The sequence below is a fragment of the Pseudonaja textilis genome, chromosome 3 (genome assembly GCF_049901715.1).
Source record: "Pseudonaja textilis isolate UNSWEBS1 chromosome 3, rPseTex1.2, whole genome shotgun sequence".
Taxonomy (NCBI): Eukaryota; Metazoa; Chordata; class Lepidosauria; order Squamata; family Elapidae; genus Pseudonaja; species Pseudonaja textilis.
In genome coordinates, this window is record NC_141992.1 from 4,321,051 (window position 1) to 4,339,508 (window position 18,458).

The 18,458-nt window shown below is 44.1% G+C and overlaps 2 protein-coding genes across 2 annotated transcripts in view; both read left to right on the top strand.

Annotated features, from left to right (window-relative positions):
• The window catches only part of SRXN1 (sulfiredoxin 1), a 126,158-nt gene that overhangs the window by 95,499 nt on the left and 12,201 nt on the right, over positions 1-18,458 (top strand). The window lies entirely within an intron of this gene.
• Positions 1-18,458, top strand: part of CSNK2A1 (casein kinase 2 alpha 1) — a 43,854-nt gene that overhangs the window by 16,250 nt on the left and 9,146 nt on the right. Inside the window, exons 2-8 of the mRNA XM_026721266.2 lie at positions 2,817-3,035; positions 6,254-6,365; positions 11,458-11,559; positions 13,138-13,188; positions 15,152-15,211; positions 16,819-16,902; positions 18,153-18,263. Coding sequence (XP_026577051.1) covers positions 2,935-3,035; positions 6,254-6,365; positions 11,458-11,559; positions 13,138-13,188; positions 15,152-15,211; positions 16,819-16,902; positions 18,153-18,263 — 621 coding nt within the window. The 5' untranslated portion in view covers positions 2,817-2,934. The remainder of the gene's footprint in view (positions 1-2,816; positions 3,036-6,253; positions 6,366-11,457; positions 11,560-13,137; positions 13,189-15,151; positions 15,212-16,818; positions 16,903-18,152; positions 18,264-18,458) is intronic.

Below are 18,458 nucleotides of genomic sequence, written 5' to 3' on the forward strand. Positions count from 1 at the left end.
CATGTTGCTAACTGCAGCGATTCACTTAATGGCTGTTGTAAAAGGGGGGAAGGTTTTCACTTAGCGACAAAAATTTTGGACTCAGTTGCATTCATTTTTACAGCATAGGCCTTCAAACTGGGCAAGTTTAAGACTTTGTGGACTTCAACTCCCAGAATTCCTGAGCTAACATGACTGGAGGAGGAATTCTGGGAGTTGAAGTCCACAAGTCTTAAAGCTATCAAGTTTCAAGACCCCTGGAATAGATAAAGAAAGAGAGAGAGATATAGAAGAGAGAGAGAGAAAGAATAGATAGATAGAATAAAAAGAGGTAGAATAGATAGATATAGAACAGATAGGATAGGATGGGATAGGATAGGATAGGATAGGATAGGATAGGATAGGATAGGATAGGATAGGATAGGATAGGATAGGATAGGATAGATAGATAGATAGATAGATAGATAGATAGATAGATAGATAGATAGATAGAATAGAGCAAGGGTCTTCAAACTTGGCAACTTTTAAGACTTGTGGACTTCAAATCCCAGGATTCCCGAGCTAACATGACTGGAGGAGGAATTCTGGGAGTTGAAGTCCACAAGTCTTAAAGCTATCAAGTTTCAAGACCCCAGATTTACAAGGTTAACTGTAAAAGTTAGACCTGATCCAGCCTTGATTTTTTTTTAGCAACATAGCTTAAGGCAGGGTTCCCCAACCTCAACCCCCCCAGGCTGTAGCCCACCCCCGGGCCTTGAACCATTTGGAACCGGGCCAAGGAAGGGGTGGGCGAATGCATTTTTACCCATCCCCGCTTGCATGAACGGCGGTCGAGCGCAGGCATGAGTGATGGGCTGCCTTTGCACTATCCTCTCCTCCCCTGGGCAGCAAAGCTGAAAAAGGTTGGGAAACTCACTCGAGACTTTCAAGAAGAGATCGGATTCTGCCATTTGTCAGAAATGGTGTAGGGTCTCCTGCTTAGGCGGCGGCGGTGGGGGGTTGGACTAGATGACCTACAAGGTCCCTTCCAACGCTGTTAATCTGTAAAACTGTGCAGATCGCCTCGTCCTCGTTGTGGATCGTGCCATAAACGAGAGCGATCCTTTTGGAGAACAGAAAGCGGGTCATTGGTGGCTCAGGAAAATCTCTCGTCCTGCCCTCAAAAGCACACCAGATCCGTGCGGCGCACAAGTGTGTGGGGGGGGAAACAGAGAACATTTTGCACATCCCCGCTGAAGCTTCCCTACGGTTTGGAACGTCCCAGCCACCGAGCACGATGTGCTGCCAACATTAACTTTAAATCAGACTAGCACACTTCGCTAGAGCTCTGGCTTACGGCGAAGCCGGAAGGGAAGAAGTATCCATGCTGACTAGAGATAGGGAGGAGTAAAGGCCTCAAAGCCTTACTATCTGTCTCTTTCTGCCAGGGGGGTAACACAATTATTGCAGGTCATGCGTAGCGCAGGGAGGGTCACACTTCAAATATTCTATTTATGTAACTCAATGCTAATCTTTATTCGGTCAGAGACCAGGGTGTAGAATTACTGTGCAGAAATGACAGAATACAGATAATGATAATAAAATGCAAAAGAAAGGGGGGAGAGAGAGAGAACCTACGTGTATGTATGTATATATGTGTGCATGGATATGTGTGTATGTATTTGTATATGCCTGTGTCTGTCTACCTACCTACCTATGTCTGTCTACCCTACCTATCTACATCTGTGTCTTAGCTACCTACTTACATCGTATCTATATCTATCTACATCTGTCTTCTTACTGTGTCAGTCTGTCTTTCCATATCTGTCTGATCTATTATCTCTCATATCTATCTATTATCTCTTTCATCTATATCTGTCTATGTTATATCTGTCTATCTCTTAATTTATCTTTCATCTATATCTATATCTAATCTATTACCTGTCAATCTTTCATATCTAATATCTCTTTCATCTGTATGTTATATCTGTCTTTCTCTTAATCTATCTCTCATCTATATTTCTGATCTATTATCTGTCTCTCTTAATCTATTATCTCTCATATATATCTATTATCTCTTTCATCTATATGTTATATCTGTCTTAATCTATTTTTCATCTATATATCTAATCTATTGTCTCTCTCTCCCTCTCTTAATCTATTCTTTCTCCTCTCTCTCTCTCTCTCTCTCTCTCTCTCTCTCTCTCTCTCTCTCTCCTTTACCTTATCTACCTACCCAACCACCCGCCTATCTATCCATCCATTTATCTTCTAAAAGGGGGTAGAAGCACTCCTATGGCGTAAAGTACAGACCTCCGAGCAGTACTTTTGTAGACAGAGAGGTGGAATTGGGTTGATCTAATAATACCGGCAGCATTTCAAAGATAAAACAAATTAGACTGGCCAGGGTATTTAATAAAAAGTGGAAATACTAACTCGTGACTTTGTTTATGTACTAGCGATCTGCTCTGTGGTGCATGACATGGAGGAGACGGAGCAGTAGACTTCTTGCTTTCTCTAAACCGGGGGTGTCCAAATTTGGCAACTTTTAAAGACTTGTGAACTTCATCTCCCAGAATTCCTCAGCCATGCTGGGGAATTCTGGGAGCTGAAGTCCTCAGGTCTTAAAATTGCCAAGGTTGGACACCCCTGCTCTTAAGTGGCAGAAATGTTGCACTACCTTCTAAACAGAAGAAAACTCTCCTTTTAAATAAAAAAGCCTCTAATGAAAGGTTAAACCTTTAACCTCCTTGATATTTAAAACTTAAGTTTCAGTCCAAACGTGGAACTGTTTTGTCACCTACCTCGAAGCGTCGGTTCCTCTCTTCAGCATCCTTGCATTTTTTTTGTCTTTGCAGTGAAGGGAAAAACAAACATCCAGATTCCCATCTGAGGCAATCCTGGGATCGATCCGGAATCCGGAAGAGGCGTGAAGGCCAGATCCGTAGCCCAGCTCCACCTGCCAGCCTGTCCAACATGTCGGGGCCTGTGCCGAGCAGGGCCAGAGTTTACACAGATGTAAATACACACAGACCACGGGAGTACTGGGATTACGAGTCGCACGTGGTGGAGTGGGGGTAAGTGTCCTGGTCTCCTGGGCTTTTTGGTTCCCAAGCTCTCGTAACACTTTTACGAGAGATTTTTCTTCCTGTTCTGTAAATTCTGTTCTGTTCTGTTCTATGGAGATTCTCCCCCCTCCAGGTCACGGTTGTCCCAAAGGTGCTTTTATTTCCCGCCTTCCTTCTTCCAGAGGCAACTGGGCTTTCTGCTTTTTCTTTTGAAGGCGCTTCGCTTCTCAACCAAGATGCTTCTTCAGTTCTGACTGAAGGATGGAGGCTGGAAGGATTTATATTCCTTGTAGACAGCTGGTCATTTGCATCCTTTTTAGAGAGTCATTGAGGCCACTTGGATGTTTTGTCTGTGACATCTGGGTCATATGAGCGGTGCAAATGGATGTGGAGCCTTCTTGGAACTGTGGAAAGGACTCTGTTCTGTTCTTATCCTTATCCTGTTCTATTTTCTGCTCTATTTTATAATCTCCTCTCCTCCTCCTCTCCTCATTCTTCTATCTTCTCTTTTCTTCTCCCATTCCTCTTCTCTCTTCTGTTTTCTTCCATTTTTCTCTTTTTCCCCTTCCCTAACCATGTGAGCCGCCACACTCCACTGCCAGGTGGGGCCAGAACTCACTGACTCCTGGCGATTGGCCCAAAGTCACCCAGGCATCTTTCGTGCCTAAGGCAGGACTAGAACTCACTGTCTCCTGGGGATTGGTCCAAAGTCACCCAGGCATCTTTCATGCCTAAGGTGGGACTAGAACTCACCGACTCCTGGCGATTGGCCCAAAGTCACCCAGTTGGCTTTCATGCCTAAGGCGGGACTAAAACTCACTGACTCCTGGCGATTGGCCCAAAGTCACCCAGTTGGCTTTCATGCCTAAGGTGGGACTAAAACTCACCGATTCCTGGCGATTGGCCCAAAGTCACCCAGTTGGCTTTCATGCCTAAGGCGGGACTAAAACTCACCGATTCCTGGCGATTGGCCCCAAGTCACCTAGTTGGCTTTCATGCCTAAGGCGGGACTAGAACTCACCGACTCCTGGCGATTGGCCCAAAGTCACCCAGTTGGCTTTCATGCCTAAGGTGGGACTAAAACTCACCGATTCCTGGCGATTGGCCCAAAGTCACCCAGTTGGCTTTCATGCCTAAGGTGGGACTAAAACTCACTGACTCCTGGCGATTGGCCCAAAGTCACCTAGTTGGCTTTCATGCCTAAGGCGGGACTAAAACTCACCGATTCCTGGCGATTGGCCCAAAGTCACCCAGTTGGCTTTCATGCCTAAGGCGGGACTAGAACTCACTGACTCCTGGCGATTGGCCCAAAGTCACCCAGCTGGCTTTCATGCCTAAGGCGGGACTAGAACTCACCGACTCCTGGCGATTGGCCCAAAGTCACCCAGGCATCTTTCATGCCTAAGGCGGGACTAGAACTCACCGACTCCTGGCGATTGGCCCAAAGTCACCCAGGCATCTTTCATGCCTAAGGCGGCACTAGAACTCGCCGTCTCCCGGGGATTGGCCCCAAAATCATCCAGCTGGTGTCATTTCCCACCAAAGTTGAAAGGATCCATCGCATACTTTATCCCTCCCTCCGTGGCTAAAACCCTGCATGCGGCGGAGAAGATGGGATTTTTCAAAGCCAGTAAATAAGAAAATAAAATTGGTCAGGGAATGATTTAGTGGCTGCTGCAGAATTAAAAAAAAGAAGAAGGCTTGATTCACTGCCTCTCCTCCCTATTAAAAGGGAGCCCTTATTGACACATTATCTGTTAGGTGTATCTTCTCTTCCTAGGAGGAGTTCAAAGCAACCTATATAACACTCTCACCTCTATTTTGTATCGCGTCCCCGCTGCAGTGTGGAGGAAATTAGGCAGAGAGATTATTAAAATCTCTGAGTCAGCTTCCATGGCTGAAGGTGGCCTTGTTTCCCACACTCTTAGGCCCTAATCCTGTTATTCCTGAAAATTATTTAGAGAATTTGAGAACTAGAGGCTAAAACATAAAGAGGAATAGCTGCAGGAACTGGATATAATCTCTAGTCTAACAAAGAGAAGGACTCGGGTGATATGATAGCCATCTTCCAATATTTGAGGGGCTGCCAGTGAGAAGAGGGGGGTCAACTGATTCTCCAAGGCACCTGAAAGTGGGACAAGAAGCATAGGATGGAAACTAATTTAGGGGAGAATTAAAATTCTAAAACGAAGGAGAAATTTCCTGACAGAACAATTAACAGTGGAACTCCTTGCTTCCAGAAGTTGTGGGTGACTGGAGGTTTTCAAGGAGAAATTGGACAGCCAGCTCGCGCAGAGGGTTGGACTAGGAGACCTCCAGGGTCCCTTGCAACTCTCTTATTCTGCATTCTATTAAATTTGCATCCTGCCCAAGTGGCAAAGGACTCTACGTGCGTTAATCTGTGAACCATTGCAGATATTCTGCCGGTTTTAGCCAGCAATTGGTTTAGATGGACGAGTGCTCTCTGCACGTTAACTCTTGCTACAAACAAAAAAATAAAAATCCGGAGCTTTTTGGTCTAAATTTTGACAGTGGGAAGAATACATAGGAAGGTCTGGTGGTTAAGGGACCAGGCTAAAAATTGGACCATTGAGTTCTAATCCCGCTTTAGGCATAAAAACTGGCTTGGATGACGTTACACCAATCCCCCAAAGACCCTGAATTCTAGTCTTGTCTTAAAAAAAAAACAAAGTCAGCTGGGTAATTCTGGACCACTCACCAGGAGTTCTAGTTCCGCCTTCATCATGAAAGCTGGCTAGGTAACTTTGGGCCAGGCGCCAGGAGATGATGAGTTCTAGTCCTGCTGGATGACTCTGGGGCAATCACTAGGAGGCTGTGAGTTCTAGTTCTGCTTGCAGCACAAAAGCAGGCTGGGTGACTTTGGGCCAATCACCAGGAGACGGTGAGTTCTAGTCCTGCCTTAGGGGGAAAAACAAGACTGGCCAATTACCAGGAGAACTGAAGTTTCTTGGATGAGAAACAAAACATCTTAAATAAAAATTTAAAAGTCCAGTTATCTTTGAAAGTTGAGGCAAGATGTCTTAGTCAGAAAAAAAATGCTACCAGAATCCTGATTTTTTTTCCCTACTGCAGACTTTAACAGTTCTTCTACACTGAGTGATTTCTTTGAACACGAGAATGCTTTTGGTTGGTGAATCATTTAATTCTTTTCCCTTGCATCATGCTCCTTTTTTTTCCTTTTTTCTTTTGGTCTTTTGTCATTATAGGAATCAAGACGATTATCAGCTAGTTCGAAAGTTAGGCCGGGGCAAATACAGCGAAGTCTTCGAAGCCATCAACATCACAAATAATGAAAAAGTAGTCGTTAAAATTCTGAAGGTGAGGCTGCTGTGCAGAGAGATATTTTTTTATATATATAAAATGCCCCTTATAGTTAATTTCGGTCAAATTTTTATGTCTTGTCATTAGAATCACACAGGAGATCGTATGCCAGTTGACCGCTTCGTTAATTGGTCTGTCCCTGTTGTGTTCTGGGGTAAATGTCTACAGTAAAAATAAAATTATCAATAGAAGAGAATATTTGTAGCTCAGGGTTGAACTGAAGGGTCCTTGGTTCTCTCTGAGCTTAGTGGTTTTCTTGCAGACGTTTTGCAACCCAACTAGGTAACATCATCAGTGCTAGAAGGGAGGAGGAGGAAGAAAGGAGAAGAGGGAGAGAGACAGGAAGTGGTGGGGGGGGGAGGAGAGGAGGAGAAGGACAATGACTGTGGGGTCCTTGGTGCTCTCTGAGTTTTCTTGGTTTCTTATAGACATTTCATAACCAAACTAGGTATCACCATCAGTGCTAGAAGGGAGAAGGAGAAGGACGAAAAAGAGGAAGGAGGAGGAGGACCATGACTGTGGGGTCCTTGGTGCTCTCTGAGCTTGGTTGCTTTCTTGCAGACTTTTCGTGACCCAACTAGATAACATCATCAGTGCTAGAAGGGAGTGAGGTTTACAGATATTTCATTACCCAATGAGGTAACATTATCAGTGCTGGAAGGAAGTAGGGCGGTGGAGGAAGAGGAGGAGGAGAACATTGGGGTCCATGGAGCCTTCTGAGCTGGGTGGTTTCCTTGTAGGCGTTTAATGACCCAACTAGATGACATCATCAGTGCTAGAAGGGAGTGTGGTTGGGGAGGAGGAGGACGACTGTGGGGTTCTTAGTGTTCCCTGCGCCTGATTTCTTGCAGACCTTTTATTACCAAACTAGGAAACCTCATCAACGCTGTTGTGTGCAAGAAAACCAGCTGGCTCAGAGAGCACTGAGAACACAGCATGAAAAAGGATTTATTTATTACGCTTGTAAGATGATTCTGGGCAGCTCTTTTACTGTTAATTACTGTGTCAATATTTTAAGAATGGGACTTTTAAAGATAAAAATGTTACGGAGGTGAACAGCAGCGAAACAGAGATATGCATGCCATCTTAGGATGATCTTGGGTGAGATCTTATACCATCCTGGTTAACTGGTTGTCTTGTCTCTTCTTGAAAACCTCCAGTGTTGGAGCACCCACAACTTCTGGAGGCAACTTCTGCTCCACTGGTTAATTGTCCTCACTGTTAAGAAAATTTCTCCTTAGTTCCAGGTTGCTTCTCTCCTTGATTAGTTTCCATCCGTTGTTTCTTACCTGCCTTCCGGTGCTTTGGAGAATAGCTTGACTCCCTCTTCTTTGGGGCAGCCCCTGAGATATTGGGACACCACTACCATGTCACCCCTAGACCTTCTGTTCATTAAACTAGACACACCCAGTTCCCGCAGCCGTTCTTCGTATGTTTTAGCCTCCGGTCCCTTCATCATCTTGGTTGCTCTTCTCTGCGCTCTTCCCAGAGTCTCAGCGTCTTTGTTTTGTATCGTGGTGGCCAAAACTGGATGCATTATTCCAAGCGTGGCCTTACCAGTGCAGCATGAAGTGTTTTATTTATTTATTTATTTTTGCCTACGCTCAGGGAGATGACATAACAAGAGCGTCTGGCCTACTTTTCCTTCCACGTTTAAGAGCTGCTGGGAAGAAGGTTTTATATTTGCCTTTTTGATTAGCTGAAAACTTCATATTCCTGTGACGTGAATCCATATTCCGGAAAGGGCTCCAGAAAGAGTGCAGAGAAGAGCAACTAAGATGGTTAAGGGCCTGGAGACTAAATCATAAGATAAACGTTTGCAGGTACTGGGTATGGCCAGTCTAGATAAAAGAAGACCTAGGTGTGACATGATAGCAATCTTCCTATATTTGAGGGGTGCCACAAAAGAAGGAATCAACCTATTCTCCAAAACAGGGGTCGCCAACCTTTTGGACCTCAGGGACCACCAAACTCATAATTTTAGATCCCAGGGACCACTAACTGGTTCTGTGAGTGTGGCCTAATTTGTGGGTGTGGCTTGGTGGTCATGTGACTGGCTGGACATGGCTTGTATGCAAATATAAATATTTATATAAATATTGATTTTTTTATAAAAAAGAGCAACTTTTACCCAAAATCAGGCAAAGCAAGCAGATTGAGTTGCTCACAGAATCACAGATTCATTCAGAGATCTATCTATCTGCCATCAGCTAGCTCAGTCTGTCACATAACATTTGCTTGCAAGCAAACTCATAAAATTTGCTTGCAAGCAAACTCACAAAATTAACTCACAATACACCATGTATGTAAATATTAATTTTTTTTATAAAAAAGAGCAACTTTTATCCAAAAATCAGGCAAAGCAGGCAGATTTGAGTTGCTCACAGAATCATTCAGTGATCTATCTATCTGCCATCAGCTAGCTCAGTCTCTCAAATTTGCTTGCCGCGAGACTGCTTGCAAGCAAACCTTCAGTCCTAAGGGAGGTTCGGCTGTGCTGAGCGGAAGATCTAAAGACTAGCTAGAAAACAAGAAATTCCAACCATTTCCTGCTTCCTAGCTAATCTAAATCTCCCGGCACAGCAGAACAGATGATGGTCAGAAAAAGGAAAAATAGCAACTTAGCAGGCAGGTTTGCCGGGTAAGGAGTGAGCGAGCGGGGAGGGTTCCCGGGGGCCATGTGGGCGGAGCAGCCTTGTGTTTCTGTGCAGCCTGGATTAATTGCTTTGTGGGGAGGGTGCTCTGGGGGTGAGATTTCTCTGCGGCCCACCCAAATTTTCTCACGGCCCACCGGGTTGGCAACCGCTGCTCCAGAGCATCTGAAGGCAGGACAAGAAGCAACAGATGGAAACTTAATCCAGGAGAGGAGCAAACCTGGAGAAACTTCCTGATAGCGAAGACAACTAATCATTGGAACACCTTCCCTTCAGAAGTTGCGGGTGCTCCCAACCCTGGGAGTTTTAAAGAAGATTTTGGACCATCATTTGTCTAAAATGCTATATAGGGTTTCCTTCCCGAGCAGGGGGTTGGACTAGAAGACCTCCAAGGTCCCTTCCAGCTGTGTTATTTCGTTCTTTTATATAACTTAAATATTTGCATATGCGAGTTTTGTTTTGTTTTTTAAAGAGTTACAATGGTCTGTTCTACTGGGAAGGAAATCTAGGGAGCGGTTCCCATATCACCTTTGCACAGAAGAAAACAGATCTTTGGGTTGTGACCTTGTTTTCCAAATCATTGACTTCATTAATTAGGGATTCTGGGATAATTAACTCCTAAGGGCCCAGTTCCAAAGAGCTCAGCGAGGGTTGCAGGACCAGTGGGGTTTTTTTCTTCTTCTTGTTTTTCTCTCAAAATAACAAAGACTTCCAGAATCTTGCAAACCTGTTTTTTTTTTTTTGAATTTCCACTCATTTCACTATTCTGTTACCATGGGAAGTACCGTTTTTGAGTGAAGGAGACTCAAAGAGTTGCCCAAAGTCGACTTCCTGAATTACTTTACTGATAATTCTTGGGTTATTCGTTTCAGAATTAATTGAAGCTGAGCATTGGAAATTCTCCTTGGTGCATGTTTGATGGATGGTCGTGTCAGGAGTGCTTTCTGAGCTTGGTTTTAATTTTTTTTGCAGACGTTTTTCATGACTCGCCTAAATAATATCAGGGCTAGAAGTGAGTGGGGTTCGCAGAGGAAGGATTGTGGGGTCCTTGGTGCTCTCTCAGCTTGGTTGTTTTCTTGCAGACGTTTCATGACCCAGCTAGGTAACATTGTCAGTGCTAGAAGATACGGGGTGTTTGCAGAGGGAGGAGGAGGAAGAGTTTGGGGTCCTTGCTGCTCTCTGAGGTCCATTGTCTTCTTGCATATCTTTCATTACCAAACTGGACAACGTCATCAGTGCTAGAAGGCAGGGAGGAAGAGGAGGAGGACTGTGGGGTCCTTGGTGCTCTCTGTTTGGTTGTTTTCTTGCAGACGTTTCATGACCCAACTAGGTAACGTCTTCAGGGCTAGAAGGGAGTGGGGGTTGCTCTCAGTTTATACACAGAGATTGTCCTTGTCGGTGTTGGTAGGAATGTTCTTGGCGGTTCTTTGATTGGGCTGTGATTTGCTGTTTAGCTTGTTGGTCCGAGCTGCTAGTTCCTTGGTTGTCCTGCCAAAACGAACAGAGCAAGCCACTTACATGTAAACAGAGAGCAAAACTCCACTCCTGTTGCACTGATGGTATTCCCTAGTTGGGCCATGAAACGTCTGCAAGAAAAATACCAATCTCAGATGCTGACAAAAGCACCAAGGAGCCTGCAACCTCCTCCTCCTCCCCTTCCTCCCCTCCTCCTCCTCTCCACAAACCCCACTTTTTCTAGCACTGATAATGTTCCCTAGTTGGATCTTGAAACGCTTGCAAGAAAAAAATTAAGCTCAGAAAGCAACAAGGACCCCACAGTTCTCCTCCTCCTCCCTCCCTCCCATCCTTTTCTCTCCTGCCTTCCTCCCCTTCCTCCTCCTCTCCACAGACCCCACTATTTCTAGCACTGATAATGTTCCCTAGTTGGATCATGAAACGTCTGCAAGAAAACAATTATGCTCAGAGAGCAACAAGGACCCCACAGTCATCATTTTGCCTCCTCCTCCTCCTCCTCCTCCTCCTCCTCCTCCTCCTCCTCCTCCTCCTCCTCCTCCTCCTCTCCACAAATCCCCTTTCATTGATAATGTTCTCTAGTTGGGTCATGAGACGTCTGAAAGAAAAGAACTCTGCTTTGAGAACACTAAGGACCCCAGTTTAAGCCTAAACTACAAATAACTCTCTTCTATTAATGCTTGTCTACAGATTCTTGTTCATCTCTCCTCTGACTTTACATACATCTTTTTCAAAAGACACAATATTTGCTTCCACAAACTCGCACGCTGCAGTTGCCACTTTTCTGCTGCGAAATTAAATGCAACCTTGGTTGGTTTTTTGGGGGGTGGGGGGTGGTAACCCAAATATATTCAGTAAACATAATCAATAAATGCTGGTTGCAGCTACAGTGGGGATTTTTCCCCCCCTCTCCCTCCGGAGCTTTGGCTGTCCCAGCTAACCGATTGTTTTCCTTTGGTCAGCCGGTGAAAAAGAAGAAAATTAAACGAGAAATCAAAATCCTGGAGAACTTGCGAGGCGGCCCCAACATCATCACCCTTGCCGATATAGTAAAGGATCCAGTGGTGAGTTATTTTGATGGGTGGCAAGTAGGTGGGCTGAGGGAATTCAGGGTCCAAAGGGGTTGGGTTTTTTTAATTTAATTTAATTTTAGGTATAAAAAGATAAAGGGAATAATATTGGTATCCCCCTCTCTTATCTATATCCGTCTGTCTACCTGTATCCATCTGTCATTCTATACAATGACACAATGACTAGAAATAAGGAGAAACTTTCTGACAGAACAATCAACCCATGGAACAGAAGCTGCCCTCAGAAGTTGTGGGAGCTTCATCTCTAGAGACTTTCAAGAAGAGACTGGACTGCCATTTGTCACAAATGGTGTAGGGTCTCTTGTTTGGGTTGGGGGTTGGACTAGATGACCCACCAGGTCCCTTCCAACTCTGTTAATCTGTTATCTGTTATATCGTCAGCCTACATATCTCTCTGTGTCTGATCATCTATCTATATCTGTCTGTCTGTCTATCCTATCTCATCACTTGAGACTTTCAAGAAGAGATTGGACTCCCATCTGTCAGAAATGGTGTGGGGTCTCCTCGTTGTGCAGGGGGTTGGACTAGATGACCTACAAGGTCTCTTCCAACTCTGATTATCTGTTATCTATCTATCTCTATTTTTATTTTTCTATCTTGTCTCTACGGTATCTATATCTATCTGTCTTACCTCTTTCTCTGTCTATCTTGTCTATTTATCATCTACCTATTTATCATCAAATCTATCTATCTATCTATCTATCTATCTATCTATCTATCTATCTATCTATCTATCTATCTATCTATCTGTCTGTCTGTCTGTCTGTCTGTCTGTCTGTCTGTCTATTTCTTATCCATTTATATTTATCATCTGTCTGTGTTTCTGTCATCTATTTATATCTGTCTATATCTACCTGTCTATATATCTATCCATCTTTCTGTCTGTCTATATCCATCCATCCGTATGTATAACTGTCTGTCTGTCACATTTTAAAATTGACTATCTCCCTCACAGAGGGATTCTGGGCAGTGTCTGTTGTTCTCTTTGTACTGTTGTTATCTGTCCGGAGTCTCGATGCTGAGATGGACGGCCTATAAATTTAATAAATCCGGGATCTAGTTCATCAGAGGCACCGAGTCCAGCTCGCAAGTTTCAGACAAGACCTCCTGTCACCTGATTAGGCAGAAAAAGCACATTTTAAGCCTAGTCTGGCTAGGATGGGCAAAACTGCTTACCAACACCTGTTGCCTTTGTCATTTTCAAATAATAACCTAATTACAGAACCTCCAAGGACCGTATCATCATCAGGTAGCTCAGCATTTCAGGCATTGGATTCTAAAATGGTAAAAGTGACATTTTATTTCCTGTTTTCACCTCTGGTTCTCTCCCCCCACCCTCAAAAAAAAAAAAAAAAAAAGGCCTGTTCTGAATAGTTTGATCCTATCAGGCCTTAGAATTAATTCGGCTTTCTGCAAAATGCAGCCTTTTCCTGGTTTCTAGAAATGTCGGCCAGCAATCCAGCCTCTGAGCAGCCTTTAAAGTGGCCTAATAAATCATGCATTGGAAGAACCCCAGGTGACTTGACCTTCTCTCTTCCTTCCCTCTCCTAGTCACGTACCCCTGCGTTGGTGTTTGAGCATGTGAACAACACAGATTTTAAGGTACGTTTTCCCATCCGTCGGAGAGCGCAGCGTTATTTTAATTTCTTGGCTTTTGTCGGGTAGGGGGTGAGGTAGGAAAGCAAGCCTTGATGGGGACATGGAGGCAAAGTGATGATGAACCTGGAAGCGCATTAGTGCTTTTTTTTTTTTAAAAAAAAATGTTTTATTGATTTTATGTTTAAGAAAAATAAACCTAAAAAAGTTTTCGCGCGTTCGGAGTTTTGCAGCGACAATTCAGCGCCGGAACAATAAAACCCAGATGGCTGATGCTTCCTTTAACATCTTTATAAACTGAATAAGTAGATTTTACAAACCAGTTGTAGATTTCTCCCAAGATGGAGCAAACTCAAGACAGAAACACGTTGCAAGTTCGGAGCAGAGCTCCGGTCTTTCAGCAAGTAAGCAAGCAAGTTAGTTTCATTTTCAATAGACAGACACAGAGCTCAACATAGCTGCAGAGTTGCAGAGCTTAATATGGAGCCACGCCTGGACTATGTCTAGTTTCAGTTTCCAGCCTAGGCTACTTCTAGTTTCAGTTTCCAAACTGTCCTCATTGGCTGATTTAGTTACTGTGCCTATTCGTTGGCTGACCTTGTTACCATGGTCTATTCCAATTCATGAATATACTCTTGACACCACATCTATCTGAACAGCGTGCTGTCTGGGCGCAGTTAGTTTTAAGTAAAACTACAATAGTCATAATAAATACGTCACCCCTCACAGCTTCAACCTCGAACTGTCTACCTCACCCCATTCCCAAGAGGTCCTTAAAGGGGGCATGCGCAAGCGCCCCAGCGTGCCTACCGTCCCTGTCCTACTGTCCCCATTCATGTGTATTTACTTCCTTTGTTCTTGTTTATGTTCATACTTGTTATCTTGTACAAACAAACAAATGTCAATATTAATCAGAAAGTAATAGTACAATTAGTGTATCCATCTTGCAAAATTTTCAACACAAAAACCTTTTATTACCTTTTTCGTTTCTAACCTGTTTCTATTAGTTTAGCCATTGGTAAAACAAGTCCCAAGTTAAAAAGAATTCTGCTTCTTCCTTTTATTTTCTTTTAAATGTTAAATCTATCCACCTCAGCACATTCTAATATATAATAATATATCTAACAAACCCCACTCCCTTCTAGCACTGATGAAGTTCCCTAGTTGGGTAATGAAAGGTCTGCAAGAAAACAGCTAAACTCAGAGAGCACCAAGGACCCCACAAGGCCTCCTCCTCCTCCTCCTCCTCCACCCCACTCCCTTCTAGTACAAGATGCCATCTAATTGGGTAATGAAACACCTGCCCCCGGGAGCCCCCAGTTCAACCCCGAGCTGCAAAGAGTCTCTTTCATTAGCTTCTATTTTATTTCATTAGTTTCTTCCCTCTGGCCTGTGAAAATATTTGCCGGTTCACAACTTGACAAACAACGAAGTAATGATTGACACATGTTCCCAACCCTTTCCTCTTTAGCATTTGTGCTCCAAACTTCTTGCGGTGTAGGACCCGAACACTGAAATTTCCCAAGGCAGGACACTCCCAAGTCAGTGAGGGTTTACTTTGGGGGTTCCGTAGAGGCCATCTATCTTTTTTGCTTTGTAGGCACTGCACTCAGCCACTAGGTGGCAGCTTAGTGGAAAAGATTAACGGAGCCTCTGATTTGCATCCCCCTTTTGTTAATGTGGGTGGGTGGGGGGCTTTGGCCTGGGGGATGGTGTCAGTTATATGTGCATTACAGCCCCCACCTCTGAAAACAGGTGAAAAAAAAAGTCCTCAGCTACAGGAATCGACGCAGGAAAAAAATTAAATTAGGCCAGTGACCAGTTCGGCGAACGTTTTTAACTCTACATTTTTATGCCACCTAGAATAGCATCTTGGGATTGCAGTGAGATTGTGCGTAGTAACTTCCTTGTTGGGTTAGACATGGGAAGGTTGCTGCTTTATTCATCTTGGTTTGTTCCTTTCCCACAGCAATTATACCAGACGTTAACGGACTACGACATTCGGTTCTACATGTATGAAATCTTGAAGGTGAGTTGCCTTCCTGCCTCAAAGTCTTTTGAGATGGCCCGGAAGTGGCGTTTGGCGAAAGAAGAGGCCGGCCATTTTGAAGCGGGATAATGTCTTTCTTCTTTCGCCGAGGCGTTGAACAAGTTTCTTTGGGTTAAGACAGACCAGGATAGATGAATCCGATGTCTCTCACTTCAGAAGTGTCCCCTTCCTCCTTTCCTTTTCCTTCCCTTCCCTTCCTCTTTTCTTCCCTTCCCTCTCCCTTTCTTTTACCTTTCTCGCTCTTTCTTTTCTTTCCTCTTTTATCTTCCTTCCCATTCCCTTCCTTTCCCCTTCTTTTTTCTTCCTTTCCCTTTCTCCTCCTTTTCCCTTTCTTACCCTTCATTTTCTTTCCTCTTCTTTTTCTTTTCCGTTCTCTCCTTTCCCCTCCCCTCTTGTTCTCTGCTGTCCGCCTTCTCTGTTTTCTTTCTCCTTCCTCCCCTCCCCCACTATTTTAATAGCATTGTAACCTATAATAGCATCTGAGAGTTAGTAAGATTGCTTCCTCTTTAAGATTTGCCATTCCTCGACAATCTCCCCTTTCTACCTTGAATGAGAATTGCTTAAGAAAACGTTTCTCAACCTGCACGTGTCTAAAATGGGCGGACTTCAAATTCCCAGAATTCCCCACGCTGGCTGAGGGATTCTGGGAGTTGAAGTCTGCAGGGTTAAAAGTTGAGAAATCCTGGTTTTAAGGTTTTGCCTTGTTCTTCCAGGCCCTACCCTGCGCCTCACAGAGCGTCCACCTCATGCTTTACTTCCCACCTTTCGGGGTCCCCACAGGTCTTGGGCTGCATCCCCGCCCACTGTGCCCCAACACCGTCCCCTCACCCCCACGTCAGCCACTCAACACTTTGAAAGCTCGGCTTAGGGAAGAAAGATAGGTCGCGACTTCCGAAGTGGCCGCCATTTTCTTTTTATAAATATTTTTTATTAAACCTATCATTTTATATCACTTTTACAGCTTTTGCAGCGCTCCAGCAACAATATTTACTCTATATATATATATATATATATATATATATATATATTCTGAGGTTCTTTTGTATGTGGGATCTTTGTTGTTCTCCCGTAGATTACGCCAGGATCTTACGCGGAGAAAACCGAACAACCAAAGATCCATATATATATATATTTATATTTATATTTATATTTATATTTATATTTATATTTATATTTATATTTATATTTATTTTCTGAGGTTTTCTGTTGCGTCAAGATTGAGTATCTAGGCAAGCGTTTTGATGAAGTCTCATCACTCCGAGAAGCACAGAGCCAAAGACAGAAGCCTGAAGATGATGAATGAGACTTCATTGAAACGTTGCCTAGATACTTCGAATCTTACGCGGGAGAAAACCCGAACAACCAAAGATCCATATATATATATATATATATCAATTACATTCCTTTTTCTTCCTTTAACTATATACATTGCCCTTAAGCAGCCGCCATTTTCTAAGCAGCTACACTGAATGGTGGCCCTTCGGAAAATGGGACTCCCTATAATTTGTTCCACTTTGGGCATGATGTGACTTTCATATACGGACCCCCTTTTCTGATGTTGGGGTGTCTCTCTCTCTCTTCTCCAGGCCCTGGATTATTGCCACAGTATGGGCATCATGCACAGAGACGTCAAACCTCACAACGTCATGATCGACCACGAGCATCGAAAGGTGAGGAGACCGCTGGGCCTTGAGGGTGGTCCTTCCCTCTCTATCCTTCAGGGAGCTGCTACGTTTCTTCCCTACTTGCATTGTGGGTCAGGTCTTGCTAAAAGCTGATTCCTCTGTAGAGATTCTCCATTCTCCAAAGGTGCTTTTTCACGAGGCAGCAGGATAATCCTTGGTTTTTTTGTCTTTGAAGACGTTTCGCTTCTCATCCAAGAAGCTTCTTCGGCTCCGACAGGATGGTCAGGAAAGGAAGTATCTATACTCCTTGCAGACAGCTGGTCATTTGCATCCTTTTAGAGGGTCGTTGAGCCCGCTTGGAGGTTGTTTATCTGTGTCCTCAGGATCACCTGAGTAGCACTCCTGGTTCCTATAGTCGGCAATTTTTTCCCCCTCTGGAAATCCATTCCTACTCGCACACCATTCCAAGGGGATCCATCCCAAATTGTATAACTAAAAGTCTCTAGAGATTCTCAGTCATCCAGTCCTTAAAGGTGCCTTTTTTTATTTTTCAGGAGATAACTGGACTTCCTTCTTCTTTTTTTTTTTTCTTCTGAAAAAAGTTTCGCTTCTCATCCAAGAAGCTTCTTCAGCTCTGACTGGATGATGGGAAAGGGAAAGATTTCTATCCCTTGGAGACAGTGACCATTAGTGACCACTCAAAAGTTAACAACGGCACTGAACAAAAGGGACTTAACGACCGTTTTTCCTACTTCACGACCGTTGCAGCCTCCCCACGTGGTCATAATTTAAAGACTTGGCAAATGGTCCATATTTACGCCGGTTGCAGCACCGTTTAGGACAGTTGCAGCTCCCTGGGGTCCCCGGATCCCCTTTTGCAACCCTTCTGATCCTCAAATTCAGTGGGGAAGCCCAGATTCACTTCACAGCCAGGGTACTAATTTACCAACTGAACAACCGTGGCAAGGAAGGTCGTAAAATGGGGTAAAATTCATGTAACAACAGTCTCACTTAGCACCAAACAGAAACGTTTGGGCTCCATTGCAGCCGTACGTCGAGGACTGACTAAAATTCAGTGGTTCTTTTGAACCATGGCTGTTTCATTTCCGAGCCGTCTCAAATAATTAATTACCTTTGGATTTCTATAGAGTTACCTACCCCCATTGGTTTCTGGTTTTGTAAATTCTCTTCAGGCAGAGGGGTTGCAAAGTTGCCCGAGTGTTGCTGCCAACCAAGGAAAATATATATAAATATATTTCACCTTCCATCTTTAATCTCTCTCCTTCCTTTTTCAGCTGAGGCTAATAGATTGGGGTTTGGCTGAATTCTACCATCCGGGTCAGGAATATAACGTCCGAGTGGCTTCCAGATACTTCAAAGGGCCCGAACTCCTTGTAGATTATCAGGTAGTAGCTCGACATCCGTGCTTCGCTACGAAACCGTGTGGTCAGGCTTAGTTTTTGGAGAGGAAAATAAGGGGGAAGTAATTCTGCCTACCAGCATCCATCGGTATTCGTCTGGCTAGCGTCCTGTCAGCGTGGGAGACAGTTGAGGGCTGTTTGGAAACTGAAACTGTGTGAGCAAGGAGGAGGCAGCAAGGA